The 24999-nt window shown below is 57.6% G+C and overlaps 1 protein-coding gene across 5 annotated transcripts in view; it reads right to left on the minus strand.

Moving 5' to 3' along the window:
- Positions 1-24999, minus strand: part of TNS3 (tensin 3) — a 200710-nt gene that overhangs the window by 32335 nt on the left and 143376 nt on the right. For all 5 annotated transcript variants that reach the window (XM_047695926.1, XM_047695922.1, XM_047695923.1 and 2 more), the window contains 3 exons: positions 17698-17870; positions 16800-16926; positions 16632-16715 (listed from right to left, as the gene is read on the minus strand). In XM_047695926.1, coding sequence (XP_047551882.1) covers positions 16632-16715; positions 16800-16926; positions 17698-17870 — 384 coding nt within the window. The remainder of the gene's footprint in view (positions 1-16631; positions 16716-16799; positions 16927-17697; positions 17871-24999) is intronic.

A 24999-nucleotide genomic window follows, 5' to 3' on the forward strand; every position in this document is an offset into this window, starting at 1 on the left:
ACGGAGTGCACCCACAGCCCAAGACAGGCGCTCCCTCCACGGGAGGCAAGGCCAGACGGCGGCAGAACCGGGCCCCAGAAGGATGCCTCCCGCAGGAAGAGACACAGGAAACCACTCAACATGGGGGGAGGAGGAAACCAGCGACTGGAGGGTCAAGTGCCCACCACAGACCCGGTGACGTACTCGAGCTGCACACTTCCTTCTGTCCAACCACAAGGGCACACTGAAATCCGTGGCCGAGGACTGGGGCGCCGCTTCCCATCAGAGGCTCCCAGACGGTGTCCGCCCCAACTGGCGAGGCAGACGACCTTGTGTCTCCTGTCATCTGTTACACAGAAGCATCACGGCTGATGGGGACCACGTGACTTCTGACCCTCTCAGCCTCCCGGAGGAGGGGATTCTCTGTGTCTACTCCTGAGCAGCGGAAGCATGAGCCGCCCCAGGAGCTGTGAGTGACAGTGAGCCTGTCCACTGGGCACCAGTGCCCAGGTGGGGACTCACGGGAGGCTGAGATTGGAACAGACAAGAATCAAGAGAAAAGGGAAACTGAAAAGAAAAAAACAAGTCTTATGATTAAAGGAAGGAGAAGATAAACTGGTGGGGACATCTGGGCGGGTGTGCACAGACCTACATGGAGGCCAGGAACTCAAGACAAGTCGGGGATGATGTGTGGTGGTGGAACCACCACACTGGACCCGGGGGGGACCTTACCCTGTGACAAGCCCCTCTGGGGTGCAGGTGCCCTCCTGGTCCAATATGAGGCCCGACCCAGAGCCCCCCTGTGGACCCCCCTATGATACCCTCTGTGGTGCAGATCCCACCACCCCCCTTAGGACCGCACCCCCTGTGGGCCCCCCTGCAGACCCTCCATCAGGAGGGGAGGCCGCTCTAGTCCCTGGGGCTCCTCCTGTTCAGCAGGGTCTGCAGGGAGGGCGGGCCGAGCCTCCACGTAGCCCATGGAGGACAGCTCTGCATACTGGCCTCTGGCTTGGGGCCTCAGCTCCCCGCCAGTCTGTGTCCCCACAGAAACCTCAACCCTGCACACATCGTCAAATACATGGGGTGCGGCTGGAGACCCAGAAGGGGAGGGAGCGCCAGCTGGAGGTCATGAGAAGAAACCATGTCTGAACCACCCCCACCCTCCAGCGGGCCAAGGACACAACCTCTGATTCAAGGAGCCAAGGAGCCTGAGAGCAGCACCGACACTGAGAAACCCACCCGTCGGGACGTGGTTTCCTAAGGCCAGGGCAGGTGCCCTCCTACAAGCCCCGCACAGGGGGTGCTGACTCGATTGTGGGTGACTGTTCACCTCAAACCCAGAGGCCAAAGGGGGGCAGCACTGAAGTCCCAGGTACTGAAGGAAAAGAACCGTCAAGAAGGAATTCTGGGAATTCCACAGGCGGCCAACATACCTACCCCTCAACAACGGGGTAGAAAAGACATTCGCAGAGGACGGACAAACGGACAGGACTTGTTTCCAAACCCACCCTTCACGAATGGCCAGAGCACTTTTTCTAGAAAGAATGCAAACCCTAAGGTGTGGAACATGCAACAGAGTGGGGACATCAGCAGGCTGACAGAGCTCCAGAAAGGCGAGCAGAGAAGCAGGGGTGAGACCCAGGGCAGCCAGCAGAGAAATGCACATGCTCCTCTCCCCAGGGAGAATGTGCTTGACATGCAGGGCCCTGCTGCACCTGCACGTGACCCATGTGAGGGCACAAAGGGGCCCACGTTGCTTCTGTCCATGCGGGAAACTGCCCCAGCTCTTTCTGCAGAACAGCCCTTTTCCTGTGGGCTGCACCCCATTTCCCGGAACCAGACTTCCAGTGGCTGCGAGCCCATCGCGTGCGTCCCATCTCCCTCCGTAGCACTGACGGGCCCATCCTCGGTCCGGCCCCACCCGCTCAGTGCCACGGCTCCCCGACAAGTCCTCCCCTCGGCTGCCGGTCCCCCGGCCGACCAAGATCCTTCACGACTGGACTTCCCCAAGCTCCCTGAAAATAGGCCTGTCGGGGTTTTGATTGGAATCACGCCAAGTACACACGCGAGGTTGGAAAGACTTGACACCTTTATGATGTCACCTTCCTATCCAGGGACACAGTCTTTCTCTTCCTTTACTGTATCTTTTTAAATGTCTCCTATTAAGTTTTCAAAGGTTCTCACGGGAACAAGACGAATGTCACTGCCAACAGTCTGCACGGAGCTTTACTACCGCACTTTTCCTTCAGCCACTGCCATCATACTCCTGGCCTGCTTTCCCCCAGCCCACGGGCCGCCGTGAGCCTGCTGAACATGGGAAGCTGACAGATAGCAGAGGGAACAGGACAGCTGGAGAGCTGCATCCTTCTGGAAGGACGAGGGATGGCAGACTGTGTCACGTCGGGCCGCGCCTACAACGCACACAAGGACGGGCTGCAAGGCCCACATCTTGTCTTTGGGGAATGCTTCTCCTTACCCCTGCAGAGCTGTCAAATAGCTCCACAGTGTTCTGGAAGCTTCTCTGTGTGCACTCAGCCACCCGGGAAAGCCGGCTCAGCCCCGGTTCCTCCAACCCTATTCTCTCCCATTGAGTTTCTGAATTCATGTCGCTTTCCTTTCCCTGGTCTACCTGCTTCCTGTTCAGCTGCCCCACCGAGTGCCCACCGGCTCTCCCTGAGGCTAACCACCCATCAAACATCAGACAGAGGACAGGAGCCGCTAGCTAGGGGCAGGATGGGAGGTCGCGCCGGTTCCGCGAGTCTTAAGTCCACGCTGGTAAGCTTACATCCTGGCAGGATGGACGCGTCAGTGGGCGTGGACAAGCAGCAGGAAGGGCGTGGTCCGTGCGAGGGGTCGTCTGGACCCCAGCTCTTACTGTCCCTGTGACCCCGTTACCTTTATGTCACAGGAGAAGGCCAGCAGTGACAACCGTCTCAGGGGACGGGAGGCAAAGTGAGTGGGGAGGAATTCGGCCCCAGTCCCCGCCGGGCCACCAGCCTCTGCCCGTCACTGAACACCCTTCGGCCACGGTCCTGCCTCCAGCTCAGCTGGGCGGCTATCTGTGTCCAGGGCTGTTACTGATTTCTCAAAACCGGTTTACGAGGCGCCAACTTTCTCGACAAAGAACTGCAGAAAGCTTCTCGCGGAGTACGAGCACCGCCCGCCCAGCGCTGCGCTAAGCCGCGTGTCGGCACCGCCAGATTTAACCCTCAGGAAAGGTCTCCACGGCTGAGCCATCAGCACCACGTTGCCGACGGGGACACGGAGCTTCTGAGCGGCGAGGCGAACTAAGAGGCTCGGTCCAAGGAGACCCGCAGTGGTGTCTGGGGGTGCGGAGGCTGCGCTCTGTCCCCACAGGGGGAAGATGTCAGTCAGAACTTGGGGGTAAGATCACCCCACCCTCCTGCCTCTTCTCCCCCCAGATGCCGTAGCATGTGGCCTTGGGGTCCCACCCGGCCACTGACATGGAGGGAGGGAATGACCCTCCCCCGGAATCAATGGACTGAGACTCTCGAAGCTCATCTCCGGGGTCACAGCAATATTCCCGTGCTCCCCGATCTCTCGTCCGTCAACCCACACACGAAATTCACTAGAAACGACTCCCGTGCACAACAGGCAACGCAGGACCCCACACGAGCCTGCCGTTGGGAGGGGACGGTTCCGGCAGTGCTGGGAGGGGGAGCGTGCGACACCTGCAGGCGGCAAGAACCAGAAGGCGACGCTGACCAGCTCAGGCTTCACTTTCTAAGAGACCACAGGGCTTTTTGCGCTAAGCGGCATTTGGGGTTTTTCCTGTCTCTCCCTCTTACCGGTCCCCATCCTTCCAAATACAGCACGCATGACCCTGGGTCCCAGGCCCCCCCCATGCTCTGCAGGCTCTCCTGGGCCAGGTGGGAGAGCAGACCTCGGATGGCAGGCAGGGACCCTGACAACCTCCTGACGTAATGACGTGAGCAGGTCATGCCCTGACTGCGGGTCTTGTGTTGAAGTCCTGGGCTCCTTCAGACGTGCTCCCTCTGGCTCCAGCCGCATGGGGACCACAGTAAACCCCATTCTGAAACCCCACGTTGCTCCTGGTGCCTGCCTCCCGCCTCAGCCGGCGGACAGCCCTGCTCCTCCCAGGAAGTGGGGGCCTAGCACCTGGATGCAGCCCCAGGGTCTCTGTGGCCAGGCCAGCCAACCTCCCTCGGGCCCTGCGGCAGACGGTGGCAGCCGTGGAACCGGAACCGGGCAGGCGCGCTTTCTTGGTTTTAGCAAAAGAATGTGCTGTGCTGGGAGCAGCTGGGCTCCCAAAGCCACACATCTGTGAAGCAGGCTCTCCTCTGCCCCAGCGAGTCCCGCAAAGACAAAGCATGGCTTTCTTCTGGAAGGAGGGGCCCTCCCTCTGGGGGGCTGGGGCTGGGGCCTCTCTCGCAGAGTCTCAGGACCCAAGGGCTGCAGCCAAGTGACAGGGGACGCCTGGCTCCCTGGCTCTGGGACTCTGCGTCCTCCCCCCCACCGCCCCTGCCCCTCCCCCACCACTGGGGAGTTCAGGTTCCAGCCTGGGCCCCTCGTGGGCTGCTGGGGGATGGAGAGAGCAGCGCTTACCTGGGCAGCACGGGGCGCTGCTCAGTCCATGGAAGGGCCCAGGAAGTCGCGGGCTGGGCGGAAGGCGCTGGGCAGGCTGTCCCAGGCGGCCTGTGAGTGAGCGTGAGTGAGCAGCGTCCCCCACCCCCAGGGCAGGGCGACTCTGGGTTCCGGCGTCCCGGAGGGGGGGGGTCGGGGCGGGACTGGGGCGGCCACCTCCGCGGAGGCCCATTCAGAGGGCGGCGGGAGAGCTGGGAAAGAATCCGGGACTGCGGCCGGCGCGGGCGGCCTGCCCAGTGGGTGCCTCCAGACGGGCCGGCCCCGCCTGCTCACTGCGCGGTGCGCTTCCTCTCCAGTCATTCTCCGGCTTTAACCTCTTGCAAACCCCCAGCTGAAAGCTTCCCCAGCTCTGGTCCAGCCCCGGGGACAGCCTCACCCAAGGGGCAAGCAGTGAGCATGCAAGGACCTCCCACCCCCCACAGCCTCCGCTGCCCCAGGACCTGCCCCCTCAGAGCCACCGCCCCCAGTGTGGACCAGATCCCCTGGGATCTACTGCTCACAAGGGAGAGGCCTCCACCACCACCTGAGCCCTTCACTCCACCAGTCCCAGCACAGCAGCCCGGACCCCTCCTCCAGCTCAGACCCTGCAGGCGGTCGTCCTGGAGGAGGCTGACTGACACCCCCCACCCTTCCAGCTCGCAGCCAGGGCCCTCACTGGTGGCCTAGTCCACCAAGAGGCCACTGGCAAGCCTGAAACCTCCCCTCCTCCCTCTTCTCCGTTCATGTTCCTCCCTCCATCTAAAAGGCTAGCCTCCCAAACAAACTGACGAAGAACTCCTATATACTCTTCAAAACCCATTTCAAATGACCCTGCATTTTTTCCATGACTCGGAACACCAGCCCCGGCAGGCAGACGGAGGCAGGTGCTCCCTCCCTCGTGGCCTGAAAGCAGACGGGTCCGCAGAGCACAGCAGAGGCACGCAGCCTTCGAGACCAAAGCTCCCAGAAGCAGACGTGCACCTCCTGGCTGCGGGCCGATCAAGTGCAGCAAGGAGTAGGCACTCGCCCCTGCCCCCCTGCCCCACAGGTCTGGCACAGCCTTCAAATCCCAGCACTGAGGGTGCTGCTGCCCCGAGCCCACCCTCGGGGCAGAAGGGGACACAACCCTCCCAGGACACGCATCTCTTGCTCTCAGCCCAGCGGGGCCTCCACAGCAGCACAGTGGGACCGCACATGCACACACAGGGTCGCGGCCAGCCACGCCGTCCTATTCCGCCCACCCGGCCCCAGGGTGACCCTCCAGCCCGCTCGCCGCAGTGGTAGGAGCCCACAGGTACGAGCCCCTCACACGGCCCCTCGCACAGTATGCCCGGGACCCCCCAGGACCAGTTCTCTGAGCTCCTGGCCAGGAAGCGCCCCAGGACAGCTGCCCCAGGTCTGTGCAGGGCACTTCCTCTGGCTTGTTTATGTGCCCATGGCAGGGGCAGCAAAGCATCTGTCGGAAACGTCTGCCCACAGCCCGGCATGGCCTCAGCCGGCAGACGGACGGGCCCTTCCCATGGCTCGACTCTCCTGAACAGAAAGGAAGGTGATCGTGGTGCAGCCATTCCCAGGTCGGGCCCTTCCCGTGGTGCCCAGCAGACGCTGCAGGGCTGACGGACAGGGCAGCCATCAGGAGGTTGAGGGGAAGCAGGACACGCTTTCTGAACACCACTGCTGTGCGACTTTGTGCAAGCATACCATGACCGGGACCCCCGGGGTGGGAGTCTATGGACACCTAAGAACCTTCTGGAGATGTGTCTGCCCAGCCTGCCTTTCTGCCATGCTCGGTCCCCTGAAGCTGCTGTCCCCCCTGCAAGAGGGCCTGGGTCAGCGGAGGACACTGCTGAGCTCACCCTTGCTGGGCCCCGGCAGGGTCACCCCACAGTTAGTGGGGTCACAGGTCCAGTGTGGACATGGCCCAGCTCCCCTCCCTCCGCATCCTTGGCTTAGACGGTGCCCACTGGCCCAGCGGGTCCTCACGGGGCCTGCGGTTCCCCCAGTGAGGCCGAATCCAACCCCCATGGCAGGGCCCCTGCAGGATGGCTCTGAGGACTTGGTGTTGGGAGCCTCGCAGGGGAAGCTGCTGAGACCGGGGCGGGGGGGGGGGGGTCACTCGTGCAGATTGCAAGCCTTTCCTGTGACTATAGAAGGGGGCTCCACGCCACAGAGACGTATGTCCGCTGACCTGCACGCAGGTCTCCAGCAGGGGTTCTGCCCTCGAAACATGGAACTACTGGGTCTCAGGAAGGCCCCGCAGGACACACATGGGATAGGGATCCTCCCGCCAGCACCCAGGGAGGCATGCTCTGGGCTGCTTCCGACCCAGCCTGATCATCTGCTTTCACAGAGAAGGGATGGAGAGCAGACGGGACTTCACGGCAGCCCAAGGTCAGGGTCCCCCAAAGCCTGGTCAGACTGCCCGCACCCAAGGGCACGCAAAATTCACGCACAGGCCCCTCTCCCCACACACGCTGGGCTTTGCTGGAGCATCGAAACGTTCTCCCAACTCCGGGGGTCCTGGTTTCCTACCAATGTGCTTGTTCTCTACGGAAGCGCACCTAAGTACAAGATCGCGGTCAACGCTCACAAAGCAAAGGACCCCTCGACCCAGGCCCAACCGGCAGTGCTCCCGCGTGCGGCATTTCAGCGCCCTGCTCCACGCCTGTGCAGACACGTGCTCATTCATGACGGCATTTGAGCCCAAGACCGTGTCTCCACACCTCAGCAGGGCAGAGCCTCTCTGACCAGGGGCTCAGGTGAACACCCCCAAAGGCTCCGGGCAGGGAGGCCGTGGCCAGGAATCAGGGACGAGAGGCAGGGGGCCTGTCCCCCTGCTCGTGCTCTCTCAAATAAATAAAACTTAAAATAGAGAAAAAAAAGGTGTCCTGAGAGGCCCCACAGCTAGACGCAGATCACCGGGGAGGCGGCTCGGGCCCCCCAGAGTCTGTCCCCCACGGGCTGGGACTGGTCCTGTGCTTGCCTGGCAGGGCTCCGAGTGAGGGGACGCGAACACCCCGCCCCTCACCAGGGAAACACGAAGAAACTCTGCTCTGAGAGTCAGTAACGGTCCGGCGGAGCGGGGAGAAATGAGCGGATTGGAACACATGGGGGAAAACAAAGACCCCTCTGAACCAAACAGCACACAAAGGGCAGCATTCATCACGGCCGGGAAACGGCCGGCTCACGTGGGGACACTTCCAGGCTGGCCCGCTGGGAGTGAGGCGTGCGGAAGGCCGACCCGGCGCGCCTCCCAGCGGGCGGATGGACGCTCTCATGGCCGGGCCCGGCCGCACAGGGACGCCAGCAGCCCGCGGGGGGCTTTACTGTTAACTAGAATTTGAAACACTCAAATTTCTCTCTTCCTTTTCCCCCTCCAGGTCCCCAGTCCCCGGGAGGCCGTCTCCAGCACAGACCGGCGTGCAGTGGGTGTCATGGGCGTGCACCGTCACGGAGACTCCTGCCTGGGCACGCGCGTGCACCTCCGCACGAATGCATCCCCAGGACCACGCCAGCGTGCTCGCCTGCAGGGTCTGCAAAGCCCTGGCAGGGTCGAAGAACGTCATGCACTCCCATCCAGCCTTCATTCCTGCTATAAACATTCTCATCAGAACTTCGTAGTTTCAAAAGAAAAGCAGAGCCGGGTACAGGAAGGAAAGGGGACGCCTGGTAGAAGCGTTTTACAATCTGTCAAGCTTTGAAGAACGACAGCTTTTTTTTTTTTTAAACAAAAATAAAACACTGGGCTCCAAGTACTCTCTCCGGGTCCCTCTCTCAACAAGAAGGTCCTGGAGGCACCCTCTGGCAGACATCACCCGTCTGAAACCACGTCAGCACACCCCTATACCCTGAGGCTGGGGAAGGCCCACAAGCTCCATCCTTCCCTGGCGATCAGAATCCCTCCTGGTCAGCACAACTGCCCCCATGACGGGAGAGGGGACGCCGCACCTTTGACAGCCAGGGCCCCAGCAGGACCAGCCCTGCTTCCCAGAACAATGAAGACAACATGGAGGTTGTATAAAGTATAAAGGCGTCCTCCTTCTAGAAACTAACGTTGCCCATCAATCATTCTCCTTGCTGCCTGAAGTCCCCCCCCCCAGCGGGGTGGGGGGTCTCTAAACGCCACCTGGGAAGCATCAGAGGACAGTGGGTGACAGGAGACAAAGGTGGGGTCCCGCAAGGGCACTAACCACCCCTGAGAGGCTCAAGCTCCCAGAGGGTTTCACATTCTGTGAACTTCACCTCAACTAAATGAAACTCTCATGGATCACATTCAAAGCTGACGGACACCGGAGACAAATTTTGTGATGAACATTCCCGTTCTTCCCCACTTACGTGGTGAATGTCAAGACTGAGGCTCAGGTCAGAAAAAGCAGCCTAACTGCTCCTCTGACCTGTATCTTTCTCTCCTATGACTGAAGCCCTCCTTCACTGAAACTCTTAAAACTTTCTTGTTTCAAGAAGCACATTTCCTACTGAGGCTTTAAAAGGCTCTGCGCCCACATCCAGCGTGTGGGGCTCTCCCCACCCCACCAGGCAGCCCTCCGAGGCCGCCCGGGCTCCTGCAATCCACCTCGACCCCAACACACCTGCCTTGAGACACAGACCCACTGGTCGGGGGTCGGTCCCCCAGCACCGCCCTCCCCATGCCAGCCCCACGTCCAGGATGTCACCTGGGTCCTGAGTGACCAGCCACAGACCAGACGTTCCCACGGCCCCTCGCTGGGCTTGATGAAATCGCTGGAGAGGCTCACAGAACTCAGGGACGCGGTTCACTCCCTGGATCACAGGTTTGTTATCAAAGGGTTAACTCAGGAAGGGACAGAAGAGCCACCGGGGGAGGGGCCTGGGGAAGAGGGCACAGGGCTCCCATGCCCCCCTCAGGGCCCACGGTCCCCCCATCTCCACCTGCTCACCAACCCAGGAGCTCTCCAGACCCTGTCCTTTGGGTTTTTATGGGGGTCTCGTTACAGGGACCTGACTGATGAATCATTGCGGTGGGTGATTGAATCAACCTGAGCCCCTCCCCTCCAGAGGTCGGGGGTGGGGCTGAGAGGTCCGACCCTGTCCTCAGACCCTGTCGTCACGTGGCCGGTTCCCCTGGCAACCAGCCCCCACCCCCAGGTGCTTCCCAAACAGCCCCTCGTTAGCATCACAAGAGACCCCTTCCTGCTGCTCCCCTTAAGGAATTCCAAGGGTTTGGGGGAGCTCTGTCTCAACAAAGGGCTCAGAGACCAAATCTGTCTTTCTTACTAGAAATCACAGTATCACAAGTTCACATCTGGAATTGCTGAGAAGTCTGGGGATGGACGTCCCCGTGGGCACCCCTCTCCCGGGGTGGGACACAGGCGGATGAGAAATGCACTGGACACACTGCCTACCCAGGCTTGCACTGGTGGGTCCCAGGTGGGTCAGACCTGCGGGTCTCTGTCCTCAGGGGGCTCAATGCCTCAGACAGGAAACCTCGCAGCGTGCATTCCTGGGTCAAGCTCACGGCCCCACGTGCCCCAGCACCGGAGCCCCATCCTGTTCCCAATCCTTTGGGTACCAGCACCTCTGGGAGAATTCACAGTATCTGAATTCATGTTTAAACACTGATTGTTTGGGTAAATGCTTAAAGGTCCCTCACTGTCCTGGGGGGGGGGGCAGGGTGCAGAGAGAGGAGCTTACTGGTCCCCCCCCCCATAGCAGCAGGAGCGGGTCAGGGAGAGGCAGTCCCAGCAATGATCCCCGTAACCCCAGGACTTTGGCTTCTCATTCCAGCATCTGTCTCTACACCTGGGGCACCTTTTTAATTATTCTGCTTGTTCTGCTTGTGCATAGGCTTGTTTCTGGTGAGGGGTGGATGTGAGGGGCTCAAGGCAGGGGGCAGGCCAGGCAGGCTCCAAGGAAACCTGGCACTGAACCTAGGTGGCCAGAGGACCTGGAGGAAACCAGAACAGAGAACACGTGAGAGCAGAGGACACGCGCTGCCCCCAGAGCCACAGGGCACAGTGGGCCTGATCTGGGACAGACTCCCTCCGTGACCAAACCAGAGTCAAGGTTCTAGGAACCCCTTCTCCCAGAGGCCTGGACCTTGGCCTTGGCTGGCTCTCCCTATAGGGAGATTCTTAGCCCGGATTCTGCAAAGTCATCTCTTCCCAGCCAGCCGGGCTTCCACCCTCCAGCAGCAAGAATCCTGTGGGGCCAGGTTAGCAAGAATCCCCCTCCCCTGACATCCGCTGACATTCAGGAACTTTCCATCCACGGACCGTCCCTCTGCTCTGGGCTCTCCGCTGCTGCCACAGGACCAGATGCGATCTGTCTTTCCCACCTTCAGCTGACACCTGCCTGTCTCTGACGCCTGTCCTGCGGGTTGTCCCGGAAGCAACCGACCAGGACTCAGCTGACACCCAGTCATCTTCAAGACAGCGGAAGGGATTCTATGTTAAGCATCGCAATAACCCTGCGCTGAGACGATCATGGGAACAGCAACGAAGTCAGAACTTGAGATTTCTCCCTTAGCCTAGTTAGCGGGTCCTGAACCCTGCTCCCCGTCACACACGCTCCAGACCGCCTCACCAGGGAAGAGCCAGTACCAACTGGTTCTCCCCACTGTGGGATCCCTGGATCCCTCGTCCCTGCTACAGGACGACGGCGCTGGTGAGTGGGAATGCTCCCTGCACACGTGTGGACCGCATCCACGTCTACTCACCACCAAGGGCTCCTGGAGTTAACCTGAATTCCTAGTTACATAACATTCCACACACATATAGAAGCAGACAGAACAGTACGATAAGGTCCCCACCCAGCTTGCCCGCACTGCTCCAACCACAACCCCCCATATCCCCCAGTGGGACCAACACTGGACTTGTGAGTCTGAGATCATTCTGGATTCATACGCAGAGGTCAGGAATTACACAGAGATGCTTTATGAACACCGGGGTACAGGCTTCGGCACAAGTGTCAGTCTATTTCTTCGGGATAAACACTCAGGGCTCCTCGTCGAATCACATGTATTGACATGTAAAGGTTTTTTAAGGCAAGTGCCAGACTGTATCCACGGAAAGGCTGCACGTGTCCCACCCCCACCAGCAGGACAGGAGAGTTCTAATTCCTCCACTTCTCGCCAGAACTCGGTGTTGAAACTATTTTTCATTTTACCCGATACGCTGGGTCCACCAGCGATCTCGTGTGCTTCCCCAGCGGTGATGATGCTGGGCGTCTGTCGCATGCGTATCTGCCGTCCGTCCATCTTGTTCAGGGAGAGGTCTCCTTGGGGCTCTTACCCGCTTTCTGATCGGGTTATTTCTTTTTCTACTGCTGAGTATTTTGAGTGCAGAATCTTCTCGCGGTCTGTGGTCTGCCTTTTCACCTCCTGGCAGGTTCTTCCTATAGAAAATTCTTTCAGTTTTGATCAAGTCCTACTTTACCAATTTTCCCTTTTATGGATTGCACTTTGGGTGCTAATCTAATTAAGCTTTGAGTAGCCTGGATCCCAAAGATTTTCTACTATGTGTTTTTCCTTAAAGTTTTACAGTGTTATATTTGTTTATGATCTCTATTTAAGTTAACTTCAGTATAAGATACAAGACTTTGGTTCATGTTCATTTTTTTTTTTTTTCGACAGTGAGCACCGTTTATTGAAAGGACGGTTTCGCCTTCATTGACTTATCTTGCATATTTTCCAAAAGAAATCAGTTGGGCAGATTCGTGTGGGTGTATCTTTGGGTTTCCCATTCTGTTTCCCTGGTCTTGAGTCCGTCCCTTGCCCCACACCACACAGTCCTCATTTCTGTGGTTACCTAGAAAGTCTGGGAAGTCGTCAATCCATGCCTCTCACTTTATTCTTTTTTCAAAATGGTTTTAGCTAGTCTACTTCCTTTTATCTCTGCGTACCCTTTAAAATTATCTTGTCTATAAAAATAATCTTGCTGGGATTTTGATAGGAACTGTGTTAAAACTGTGTATCAGTTTGGGAGGAACCAATATCTTCACCAGGGTCTTCCAACCCATGAACATGGTATGCCACTCCATCTGTTTAAATCTTTGATTTCTTCCATTGACACTGTGGAGTCTTCAACAGACGAGTCTTGCATATTTTCTTAGGTTTATGCCATATATATATTTTTTTGTTTGTTTGGTTTTTTGATCTATTACGAATGGCACTGTATATTTAATTTAGGTCTTACACATTTACTGCTGGTCTATGCAAATATAATTGATTTTTGTGTGCATCTCCTGGGTCCTGCAATCAGCTGATGTCCCATACTTGTTCTGGGAGGTCTTCTTCCTAGATTCCTTAGAATTTTCCGCATAGATAAAATTGTGAATCTGTAAAAAGGGACAGTTTTATTTCTCCCTTTCCACTCTGTGGCCTTGTGCCCCCTCTTCTTGTGTGACAATCCTGTAGAATTTCCAGCATTATGTGTGAGCTGTACAGTTTTAATAGATTCTATTAGGTTGAGGAAGGTCCCATCTGTGCTATTTTGCTGGGAGTTTATAGTCAGAACAGATGTAAATTTTGTCAAAAAAATTTTTCTTTGCATCTATTGATAGAAACTCATCTGGGCACCTGGGTGGTTCAGTGGGTTAAAGCCTCTGCCTTTGCCTCAGGTCATGATCTCAGGGTCCTGGGATGGAGCCCCACATCAGGCTCTCTGCTCAGCAGGGAGCCTGCTTCCCTTCCTCTCTCTCTGTCTGCCTGCCTCTCTGCCTACTTGTGATCTCTGTCAAATAAATTAAAAAATCTTAAAAAAAAAACATCATATGGCTATTTTTTTCTTTAGCCATTAAATATGATGGATGATATTGATGGAATTTGAAATATCAAAAGAGCTTTGCATCCCTAGAGTAAATCCCACCTGATAAAAGTGTGTAATTTTTTAATATACACTATTATTCTATTTCCTTGGGTTTGGTTAATTCTATTTCCTTGTGTCTGTTCATAAGGGATAATGGCCTCTTGTTCCTTTTTTGTTCTCTTTGTCTGATTTTGGTACCAGGGAACACTGGCTCCATGGAATGAACTGGGATGTGTTCCTTCCCCTTCATTTCTGGAAGAGGTTGTGGAGAATTAGTGTTAATTCTTTACATGTCTGGTTGAATTCCCCAGTGGAACCATCAGGGCCTGGAGAATTCTTTGGGGGCAGGGAGAATGTGTATGTCATGGCTGAATTTCCTCACTAGCTACAGGGCATCCAAAGTGCCTAGTTCACACTGAGCGAGTTGTCACGGTGCATCGTCATGGTGAACCACTACGTACAGCGCTGCCGTCCTCTTCCTGTCTACAGGCTGTGCAGTGAGGGGACCCTTTCGTTCCTGATATTAGCAATTTGTTTCTTCCCTATTTCTCGTCTATCTTTGGAAAGACTGACCAACTCTCTCGATCATCTCCAAGAAACTGTTCTTTTTTAATTTCTTTTTTCTATTATTGCCTCATTCATAATTTCAGTGATTTCTGTTTGTATTTTAAATATTTTCTTCTTTAAAATTTTTTTTCTTCCTGGGGATCTTGGGGTTATCTACTTCTTCTTTTTCTAGGTTCTGGAGGCAGGCGTTCAAACTCTTCATTTCAGATTTTCTCCTTTCCTGACGTATATGTCTACTGCCATGAGTGTTCCTCTCAGACCTCTTTGAGCTCTGTCCTGCGACTTGTGAAATATTTTACTTTCATTTTATTCACTTCGGTATACTTTGTTATTTCCCCCGAGATTTTTTCTTGGACCCACGAATTATCTGCAAGGGGGCTGCATCACTTCCAGGCGTTTGGACATCTTCCTGTTACCTTTCTGTTACTGGTGTCTGGTAGCATTCCCTGCGTGGCACCCATTCCCTCTGCTCTGCGGAAGCCTGTTCCACAGCCGGGGATGTGGTCCATCTGGGTTCCGTGGTCCCGGGGCCTCAGCCAGTCCACCGCGCAGCTGCCTGGCATCCGTTCGACATACCGCCGGGAGGGAACAGGGAACGCCACATCTACTCCATGCCAGGAGGCCAACACCACCCTCCTGACGGGGGTTAAAACAAATACTTTCACGTACACACACAGCGGCACCTGGCGCTCAACGACACAGAGCCCGGCACTGTGTTAGATGCCGAGCACATCCCACCCCGACCCGGTGCGCCGGTCACAGATGAGGCATTCTTGTGCTTGCAGATGAGGCAACCGGCTCAGCGGGTCACTAACCACGCGCGGCACAGCTATTCCGTGACCGGACTCAAGTCAGGGCCCCCTCCAACCTGACAGTGTAGAACAAAGCACACCTGGCCGGGGGGAGGCTGGCCAGTGCGTAGTCCCGGCTTTGCCCTTGCCCTCTGTGTGGCTTGGGCGATGTGCTGGGCCTGTGTCCATCTACCCACCTGTGAGCAGGACGGCAGGTACAGCGAACCCACAATGAGACCGCAAGAGGAGAGAAATCACGCTGCAAAGTGTCGTCTACACACGCATGAGCTGCCGCAGTCCCAGCCCACGGGACCGCCACATGCAAGCAGGGTCCCTGCGTTCTGCCAGGCTGGTGGCCCCTCAGAGGTCCATGCCGTGTGTGTGTGTGTCTCTGAGCCCTTTGTGGACCAACAGCATTGGGGACCATCCGATTAAAAATCCAGAGGACTCCCAGGTGTCCTTAGGGTGCACCAGCTGCCCCTTGACCGTGTTCGCCTTTCCTATCCGAGCTCAGAGCCCTGCTTCACCCACACGGGGACGCACACACAGAAGGCTTTAGGGACATGCCGGCTATGCTGGGTGTGCAGACCGTGCGCCACACACAGACATGCCAGCCACAGTGCCCACGGGTCTGATGCCCCAGAGCTGGCACCCCTGCTGAGTATGCCAACCTCCTGCCTTCCCAGGCCTTTCTCAAGTTCTGGAAGGTTCCACATTCCCCTCATGCTCCTCTACACGGTGAGCCTAGAGGCCCAGTCAGGGGCTGCTCCTCAGTCTGAAGGTTTTTTCTGGTATTTTCTTTCCTCGGGCTCATCACCCATGTCCCACGGCCATCACCGGCAAAGCTGGTGTTAATACACTGAAATGAGCCCTGGGTCACGGTCGGTTCCCGGAGGAGAGGCGAGTGGAGGCGGAAGCCGTGTCCCTGTGTTTGTTGCACCTACGTTGTTCCGATGCAAGACAGACACACGACGCCGTGCGTGCGTCCCCGCCGCTGTGATGCTTCCACAGCCACACATGCACGAACCGCACCGCACACCCTGCCTTGCCCGCGGGTCAGCCCCACCTGCCAGGAAAGGCCGGCGGGTTAACTGCTCCGCAGGTAAAGAGAAGCATGTAAGGTCTTAAAGCCAATGGGACCTTCAAGGACAGCCCTTCCTGTAAATGACACTCAGATCCAATTTTCTCTGGGGAAAGAAGGGACACGGCACCGGCCGTCCTCACTGCGACCTCCACGGGGTGCCCGAGGACCCCTCCCGGAAGGCTCGCGGGCCCTCCCCAGGGCAGAGAAGGAGAAGCAGAAAGCAGCTACGCGCAGACAAGAAAAATCTCAAAATGCACACAGGGCTTCAGCTCCACACCCCACGCCATGCTTGAGGCCCGGCTGTCCTGGACACTCAAGGCAAGGGCGGTGTCCGCAGGAAGAGGTGCCTACCGGAGCCATCGCAGCCCCACTGCTACTCTGTTGCTGTCCCCTCTCCTGGGCCCACGTGCCCTTGAACTCCGTGCCGAGCACGGGGGACGTGAGCCAGGGCCGCAACAGATGTGTCCTCGAGGTCGTCACCCCCCTGGGGAGATCCAGGACCGTGGGTGGCGAGGGCGGGTCTCGGGCGGCTCTGAAGCACAGAGCCGGGCTCGCTGACCCCTCAGGGCCCAGTTCCTCTGTAAAGGGTGGGGTGGGCATTCCAGCGGCTGCTTCTGGCTCCAAGGAACAGTAGGGGGAGGTCAAAACCATGGACACTGCACCCCGAGCGCCCACGAGCTTTCCTCTTGTTCGCAGGTCGCGGGCAGTGGTTAGACCCCAGCGGGCTGCACTCCCCAGGCCTTTTGAGGTGCCCGAGACGTGGCGCCCATGGAAACATCCACACTAGCCACTGCCGGAGCAGAGGGAACGAGGGATGCTTACCGGGAGCGCCTCTGTACAGACCACCGGCGCTGCCCGCCTGCGGCCCGGGCGGGGTGAAGGGCGCGTAATGTGGGGGTGTTGTCACTGAAAAAGAAAGCAAAGTTCTGTCGCCGTGTCCTCCCTGAAGGTGTACGGCTGTCCACCACGTGGGTGCGGCGTCTCGCTTACCATACGGTGTTTCTGGAGACACGGGAAACGACGGCGTGGGAGAGGCGGAGTCAGCGCCGCCCTTGGTTGGTGTGAAGGTCCTGCCGCTGATCCCGCTGGGGTCTGGGGGGTACGCAGCAGCCACCATCTGCAATGGTCACAGAGAGTCAGGGGAAAGCCACCCCCTGACAACAGGCCCGGGCTGGCCCACGCATGGGGACGGCAGCCAGGGCACCACGTGCAGCGCAGCCAGTAGCAGCCACCGTGAAGAACTTCAGTAACTCAAAGAATGGGGGAAGTCCCTGCAGCCCAGCCACCTGCGACCGCGTGGAGCCGGCAGAGAGGGGCGGGCACCCGGCGGAGAACGGGACAAAACCCATTCCTGCTCATGGGCAGTGAGACCAGGGCACGGAGAAAAAGCAGAAGGACTTCTCCAAATAGTCCCTTTCTAAGCTATTCTGGGCTCCAAGTTTCCACCTGGACAATGGGAAAACACTGATGGGGATGTGCTCATCGTTCGAGGTTCGACCTACCTTACTACATTCTCATTAAAGCCTGGAAATGCTCTGTGGATCCCACCACGGGGGGCCACAGCCACGCTGACCCACTTTCTTCCTGCTTCCCTTCCGTGGCCTGAGACCACGGGCAAGTCCATGTCCTCCTTGGCCACCACCGTGCACCCTCGAACCCCCTGCACGCTCCTGCCTCCCCACACTGTGCAGTCTGAGTGATGAGGCCCAGCAGAGCCCACGGTGGCCACGCCGTGACTTCTGGGGCCAGGGCTGCACACCTGGGCTCTCCCAACCGCACCCCCGCCTTTCCAGGAGAAACCCCGCCTGTGAGATGGAGGGAGGCGGGGTGGTAACAGGACCACAGTCAGGAATGGGACCTGTCCAGCTACCAGGGGGATGGTGCCTACCTCCTTGGCATCTGCTGGAGAGAGGAAAGGCGCCAGACCTGTGGCCTGGTCTGCACCGGGGGTCTTCCCCCATCCACATCTGGAGAAGGCTGGCTGCCCCCCAGCATCGTTGTCATACTGCCCGAGGCTCAGCTTCCGGAATCTTCCGCCCAGCGGTTCGTCCCCCGAGGAGCCTGACAAGAGACACACACGTGGACTGCAGGTGCTTTTCCCATAGCAGAGGACAGAGTTCTTAATCAAAAGCTGACTACAATTTCCCAAATTGACACTTATTTTTCCTAGTTCCAGAACCTTTTCAGCTCCCACTGCCCATTCCCCTCCCCCTGCCCCTGGCGACCTCTGGTCTTCCCAGTTCTGGATGTTTCCTAGAAACAGAATCATCCACTGGGTGTCCTCTGCTCTCTGGCTTCCGTTGCCAAGCGTGCTGTCCCAGCCTGTCACTATGGGAACCCACTTTTGTTCATTTCCCGCTTCTCCCAGCATCATTCCCAGAAGGGGTCTGTGTGCCTCTGCTCCCCGCTGCCTTGCACAATCCAGCGCTGTGGAAGCATGCGGGAGAGCCCGTGAGACCGGGATGGAGACCACCCCCCGTCCTGGACCGTGCACGGAGGATTCTTGGTGGCCGCTACGCTGTGGTCTGCGCGCTGACTGTATCCCGTTCAGAGTCAGAAAAACAAGATGCCGGATGTCACTGGAGTTCAACAGCAAAGCCCCTCAAACCTCTTTTCTGAACTGTATTGAAGAATCGGCGACATCCACCTGCCCGAGCCCATGTTTCTCCTTTTCCGTGAAGAAGCCACATCCGGGGAAGGGGAGCAGGAGACCAGAGGCAGGCGGGACAGACTCAAGCTGAAGCAGCACCACGGGAACCCATGGGTGCACTCAGCCCTCCCCCCAGCGGGGGTCCCTTCTGAGAGGGACCATGGGGAAAAGGGGCAACAAGCCCTGGGCTCCCTCGGGGGACCTCCTGCGAGCACCAGGCCCCGGATGCTAAACCCTGGACGCCTCCATCCCATCTCCGCCCCCCCCCCCCGCACAGCCCCACCCCCACACTCCTGTTCAGACACCCCCCGCCCCGCTCTTCCCAAGGGCTCGTCTTCCCAGCCAGCAGCTGGGACATGGGGACCTCACCAGCCCCTCAGTCACAGAGGATGCCGCAATCGATGCAGAAAACACGGCAACCCGGGACCAGAGAGTCCGCAAAATCGCTGGGGACCCACATATCCACCCACAGGCCTGGTCACCAGAGGGCTGGCCTGGGCGCAGCTCTTCCTCCAATGAGTGCCATGAGCCCATCCCACCGGGTGACCCAGAGGCCCCTCGGCTGGAAGTTCACATCTTCACTCTGGTCTCTTTTCCTCCTGCCACCAGACACCACATACCCTGGGCCTCCCCCAAAGCCGGGTAGGAGTCCCTGGGAGACCCTCTCAGGGCCCTTCCCAAACGCCAGCATGTCTCATTTTTGCAAATCCACTTCATTCCCAGGGTGGGGATGGTGCTGGGGTCAAGGACAGGACAGACACCCCCCGCTGAGCCCGCAAACCCTGTGTCAGCTTGGACTTGGCCAGGCTCCAGGAGGCTCAGATTCACTGTGGGGTGCAGGGGCTCGCAGGCTGGGTCATTCAGTCATTTGGTGGATACGCAGGGACGGAGCGTGGCTGTGATCCGTCATCAGCCCCAGGATGGAAAGCATCTCAGCCCCTGGCACGCCCGCTCACCCAGTCTTTGACGGATGCGACTTACAGCCGCTGTCACCAGAAGGTGCGGCGAGGCCCAGGGCAGGGAAATTCCCGGGTACCCAGACGCCCCCGCTGAGCCCCCAAGGGAAGCCCAGGATTCAGGCCAAGACCGTGGGGTGCCCACAAAGCGCTTTGCAGCAGGACTGAATTCAGCCTGACCTGGGAGATCAGCATTGTGGTGGCCCACTGCCACGGGGTCCACAGAGCGGCAGGAGGGGACTGGCTCAGATTACTCAATAAAACCCTGGATTAAACAACAACAACAACGACAAAAAACCCAGAAGCCCCTTGACAAGTCTGCACCTATTCGTAAATACACCGATCTTTTGGAACTCAACACCCGTTTGTATCTTCCTTACACTCCAACAGGGCGATTCAGACCTCTGGAGGTGACAGTCTGATCTTGTCCCCAGGTGAAGGACTTGAGAACTCACAAGGTGGGGTCCGGGCCCCTCCTCTGCCCTGTGGAAATCAAGCCCAGACCAGGCGTCACCACCCTGATCCCCAGCACTTGACATCAGTCCAGCTTCCAAATTCCACAACAGGGCTGGAAAAGGTTTGTACCAGCCCTCTGGGTGGGCGGGGTCAGCCCTCCGGGTGGGTGGAGCCCAGAGCCATAAACACAAAACAGCCATTCTCAAACTTGGCTGCACATTAGAATCGCATTAAAATTCCTGGTGCGCAGACCTCACCCCTTCCCTGGGAAGGCAGAACCCGCGGGAGTGTGGCCCAGAGCCTGGCATTTTTCTAACAACTTCCTGGTGCCCCTGACTCATGACCATGCCGAGCACAGAGGCAGCGGAAACTCAAGAAGTTCCAAACGTGGGGGGCGTTTAAAATCATTCTGATGCCCCCATCGCGGCCCAGGTCAACCCACGCCAGCCCTCTGGAGGCAGACGCTCTCTACGCACCTGGTAATGATCCCAGGTGACTGCTCTCTGTAGCCCAGGGGGCCATCTGTGGCCCCAGAAAGTAAATGGAAACCTCCGAGAACACGCCCTTTGTCGTGGATCTGGGCCCCTAGAATGCGCAGTGCCCAGAAGCCATTTATTTACCTCCAGACAACCTCAGAAGAATGAAGTGCTGGGTCATACAGGCAAGCACACTGGGTTCTGGAAACTCCCTTGCATTCCTAGGAGTGAGGACAAACAGCAGCCAAAGCCTGCCCCACGGCTGTGGTCGTGGGAAGCCTCCCCAGTCCAGCTCCTTCAACTAGACACGTGCATCTTCTCAAGAGAGGGTGGGCGAGGTCAAAGGACCCGCTCCGCGCGACAGTGAAGGTGCCTGGCTGAAATGTCCCCAGAATGGCTCCAGGAGCCTTATTCTCCCTAAGCTGCCACAGGGATTGCCCGTCCCTGCCACCTGCGGGGTGCATAAGTGAAGAGCTAGGAGACGTTTGTTAGAAATTCCCAGCACTGGCCAACACTCAAGACTGTAGCAGAAGCCGCCTCCAGCAGCAGAGACCTCTCTTTCTGGGTCCCTGGCCACCCTCTGCGGCCCCATCCCCACACCAGGGGGAGCCCATGGGAATGGGCTGCCGCTGGCACCACGAGGCCAGGGGGCCAAAGAAGGCCAGCCTGTCTTTTGGATTGCAAAACTGAAAATCCTTTTCACTGGGAAACACCGAACCCCTTGGTTAGGTCACATTTCTTCCCAAAAGGTGCACTTAAAATGGAAAGGATGTGTCCCGAAAGCTAGAAGGCCATCCTTTCAATATGAGAAATGTTAGCCATCCTCCTCCCACTGTTCACTCAAAATCAGACAGGACCTCAAGCAAAATGCACGAAGCCACACAGCGACCAAAAGGCAAGTTCCCACCCGACTCACTGAAAACACCAAAGGCAGAGTCTGGTGCCTGGCTTTGGGTCCCTTCTGCCTCTTTGAATATATTTTCCCTTTGATTTGTCCCCTCCCCAAAGCACGAGGTCTCGCTGGCCTGCTCCTGAAACATGCCGTCTTTCAGCAACCGTAGCTTTTTTTTTTTTTTTTTTTAAAGGTTTTATTTATTTGTCAGAGAGAAAGAGAACAGGAGTGGGAGGAGGGGCAGAGGGAGAAGCAGGCTCCCAGCTGAGCAGGGAGCCCAACGCGGGGCTCCACCTCAGGACCCTGGGACCATGACCTGAGCTGAAGGCAGATGCTTCACCCACGGAGCCCCCCAGGCATCAGCAACCTTAGCGGGACACAGGAAGGTCGTCGGAGCTGTCCACTTCAGGACCACCCTCGGGACAGGGAGGTGCAGGCCGGTGCCTCTGCCCGCTGCCCCTGCTGGAGAGGTCGTGACCTCTCTATCCGGACACAAAAGACCTTACCAGCCTTACCCAGGGGTTAAGTAAATGACAGTTGTCTGTAAGTGACGGTGCACACGGCCATTAGGGGATTGCATCCGTGTGGACCCACCAGTTGTTAGCACATCCACGCCAGAGCTTCGGGAAAGAAGCCACCTGCGTTGGAGGCCAGGGGGGTCTCCAGAGCGAACTTTTCAACATCAGAGGGGGTGGTCCCTTGACAGATTAAACCAAGAAGGGCCATGTGGCCCTGGGGCTGGGCCACATGGCCCTTCTTTAACTTGTTTAACTTGTTCTAAGCACTGAAAACATTCAGGGGCGCCTGGGGGGCTCAGTGGGTTAAGCGCCTAACTTCAGCTTAGGTCATGATCCCGGGGTCCTGGGATCGAGTCCCATGTCGGGCTCCGCACGCACAGGGAGCCTGCTTCTCCCTCACCCCCTGCCCTGCCCCTTCTCTTCTGGAGCTCTCTCTCTCTTTCTCGCTCTGCCTCAAATAAAATCTTAAAAAAAAAAAGAACTGAAAACATTCAGGGTGTTCACGGCAGTGCTATTCTCAACGGCCAAAGCACGAAGCGACGGATCTATGCTCGGGTGAGCAGTATACACACTGTCCGATCACCCCGCAGATACAAGGCAGCCTCACAGAGGAAGGGTGCTCTCACACACGCTGCCGCCTGGACAAGCGTGGAAAAGCGGACGCTCAGTGAAAGAAATCAGACACACGCAGTACACATCCATTAAACGAAATGCCCAGCACAGGCAAATCCAGGGTTGGAAGGCAGATCAGAGCAGCCAGGGGCCAGGGCTGAGAGATAGGACTGACCGCTAATGGGGACCGCACACTGCACAAGTCACTGAACTTGGGGCTTTAGAAAATTGCCATGGATGCACCCCCTGGCCGTGCTGAGCTGCTCAGAGGCAGCCGTCCTGGTGTTGACATGACCTTGGGTTGCTGCACGTCTGTGCATGTCTCCTGCATGGAAAACAAGGCGTGCAGGGCAATAACGTCAGGCTGCTTTCTGAGTGCCCACGTACCCTCACATTCTTACACTGGATCCCTCTGTTTGGGGTTTAACAACTAACATCGATGGGTGGGCTTCCAGGATCGATGATTCAACGTTGCTACTTCTCAGGGCACCCAGGTGGCTCAGTCTGGGAAGGGTCTGACTCTTGAGCTCAGTGCAGGTCTTGATCTTAGGATCACGAGTTCAAGCCCCATCATGGGCTCTGTGCTGGGCGGGGAGCCTGCTTAAAATAAAGCTGCTCCTTCTCATTGCTCGGAATTCCCCTCGGTATGAACAGGTTCCCTGACTCAGTATTAACACGGTGGATGGGTCCTGTCATTGTGGGCTCGGGTCGAGGTAACATGTACAAAATATTTGGCAACATGAAGCAAGGAACCCTTGAGAGATGGGAAAAACGGAACTGGTTTCCTGCCATCTGTGGGGCCATACCTCTCACAGACTGAGTCCTTTCTTTTGCTACCTGGGCATCATCAGGCAAAGTTTCCCCCACCTGAAGGATGTGACCCGAGAAACCTACCTACGTGCTGGGCTGCAGGGAGGGGCGCACACACCCAGGGCGTCAACCAGAGCAAGAGAGAGCCACAGAGGCACAGAGGGAGTAAAACACCCCAAAACCCACCCTCCCACCTCACCCCCTTTCACGAGGTGAAAGCTTTCCAGCAGGACTCTGTCCTGTCTTGCGGGCTGGGACGGGCTCCCTACACTGTCCTGTGACGAGCCTCTTGAATTCAGCAGAGCAACATGGGTCCTCAGAGAGTCACTGCCTTCCTGCCGGCACCACACCCTCTACTGACAAACATCGCCGTGCGCCAGGACACAAAAAGGCTTTCTGGCCGGCGGCGGAGTCCGAGGTGAGTGCAGTAAGGGTTCAGCCACGGGGTGCACAGTCAGACAGAGGAAGTTCTGGTTACGTGCCATGGTAGACACAGAGATCGTGGGTGACTCAGAGAAGCTCAAGCATGATGCCTGGGACAGCACAGGCACTTACTTACAAGTGCCTACCATCCCTGCTACCGTCATCGACACCATTATCACACCAGTGGTCACCATCACCACCACCATCACCATCATAACCATCGTCATCACCATCATCATCATCGTCACCATCAGCATCATCACCATCATCACCTTCATCGTCGTCACCACCACCACCACCGCCATTAATACAGTGCTGGTATCGAGTCGACTTTCTCAGGAAATGCTCAGCTTTCACATACAATCTTCCTCCCAGAAGTAACCAGACCCACAGTGTGTGTGCGGCCAGTCATGAGCCGTGAGGACACGCAGCAGTCTCCAAGAGTAGCTATGGGGAATTCCCAACTTCCTAACACTAGGTAACTGGTGGTCTTTCTTAGGATCAGTCCACATTCTACAAAGAGTGAGGGATTCTACTTGCCTGCAGATGCTGAGGTCCCTGCACCCAAGTATTTGCTACAGAAGAACTGCATCTGAGGCACAAGGCAGACCAGGTGGGGTCTCGCTGGAAGGTACAGCACCTGGGAACTTGCCCACCCCTTTCCTGTCTGAGCAAGACTCAAGGTGGCTCAGGTGAGACACGTGTCGATGGGGCCAAGCCTCGGGCACACAGACACAGACACGATGCACGTGTCAGGTGACGTGTCCGGTGACGGCCACCATGCTGGGACCGCCATGGTGCCTTTCAGACTCGCCAGTCCTCCTGGCTTGGCCACATGTGGCTCAGCTCAGCTGAGCAGCCCTGGCCTCCCCATCAAGGCTCAGCACAGGGTTCGTGCATTGCCAAACCTGGAACGTGCCAGGACTCAAAACCAGTTGGTTAGGGACTGTGCCCCTCTGTGTTGAGGCCCTGCTGGGCCCGGATCCCCTCATCCCCACCATCCTTCCCCATGCCCGAGTCTCCTGCTGTCTCGGGACTACCAGACCCATAAGCAGCCCCCCACTCCCTGCAAGGCCGGCTAGGTGCATAGCTGCTGACCCATCCACACAAGGCTGTGCCCAGGGGCCCCCCATCCTTTCTGTGGCCCTCCCCCAGACCCAGGGATGAGCCCAGCACTCCTCTGCTGGCCCCGTCCCATAAGACACAGATGCAGAGGGGCGGCTGGGTGGCTCAGTGGGTTAAGCCGCTGCCTTCGGCTCAGGTCATGATCTCAGGGTCCTGGGATCGAGTCCCGCATCGGGCTCTCTGCTTGGCAGGGAGTCTGCTTCCCTCTCTCTCTCTCTCTCTCTCTCTCTGCCTGCCTCTCTGTCTACTTGTGATCTCTCTGTCAAATAAAT

This window comes from Lutra lutra, chromosome 11 (genome assembly GCF_902655055.1).
Source record: "Lutra lutra chromosome 11, mLutLut1.2, whole genome shotgun sequence".
In the NCBI taxonomy this organism is placed as follows: domain Eukaryota; kingdom Metazoa; phylum Chordata; class Mammalia; order Carnivora; family Mustelidae; genus Lutra; species Lutra lutra.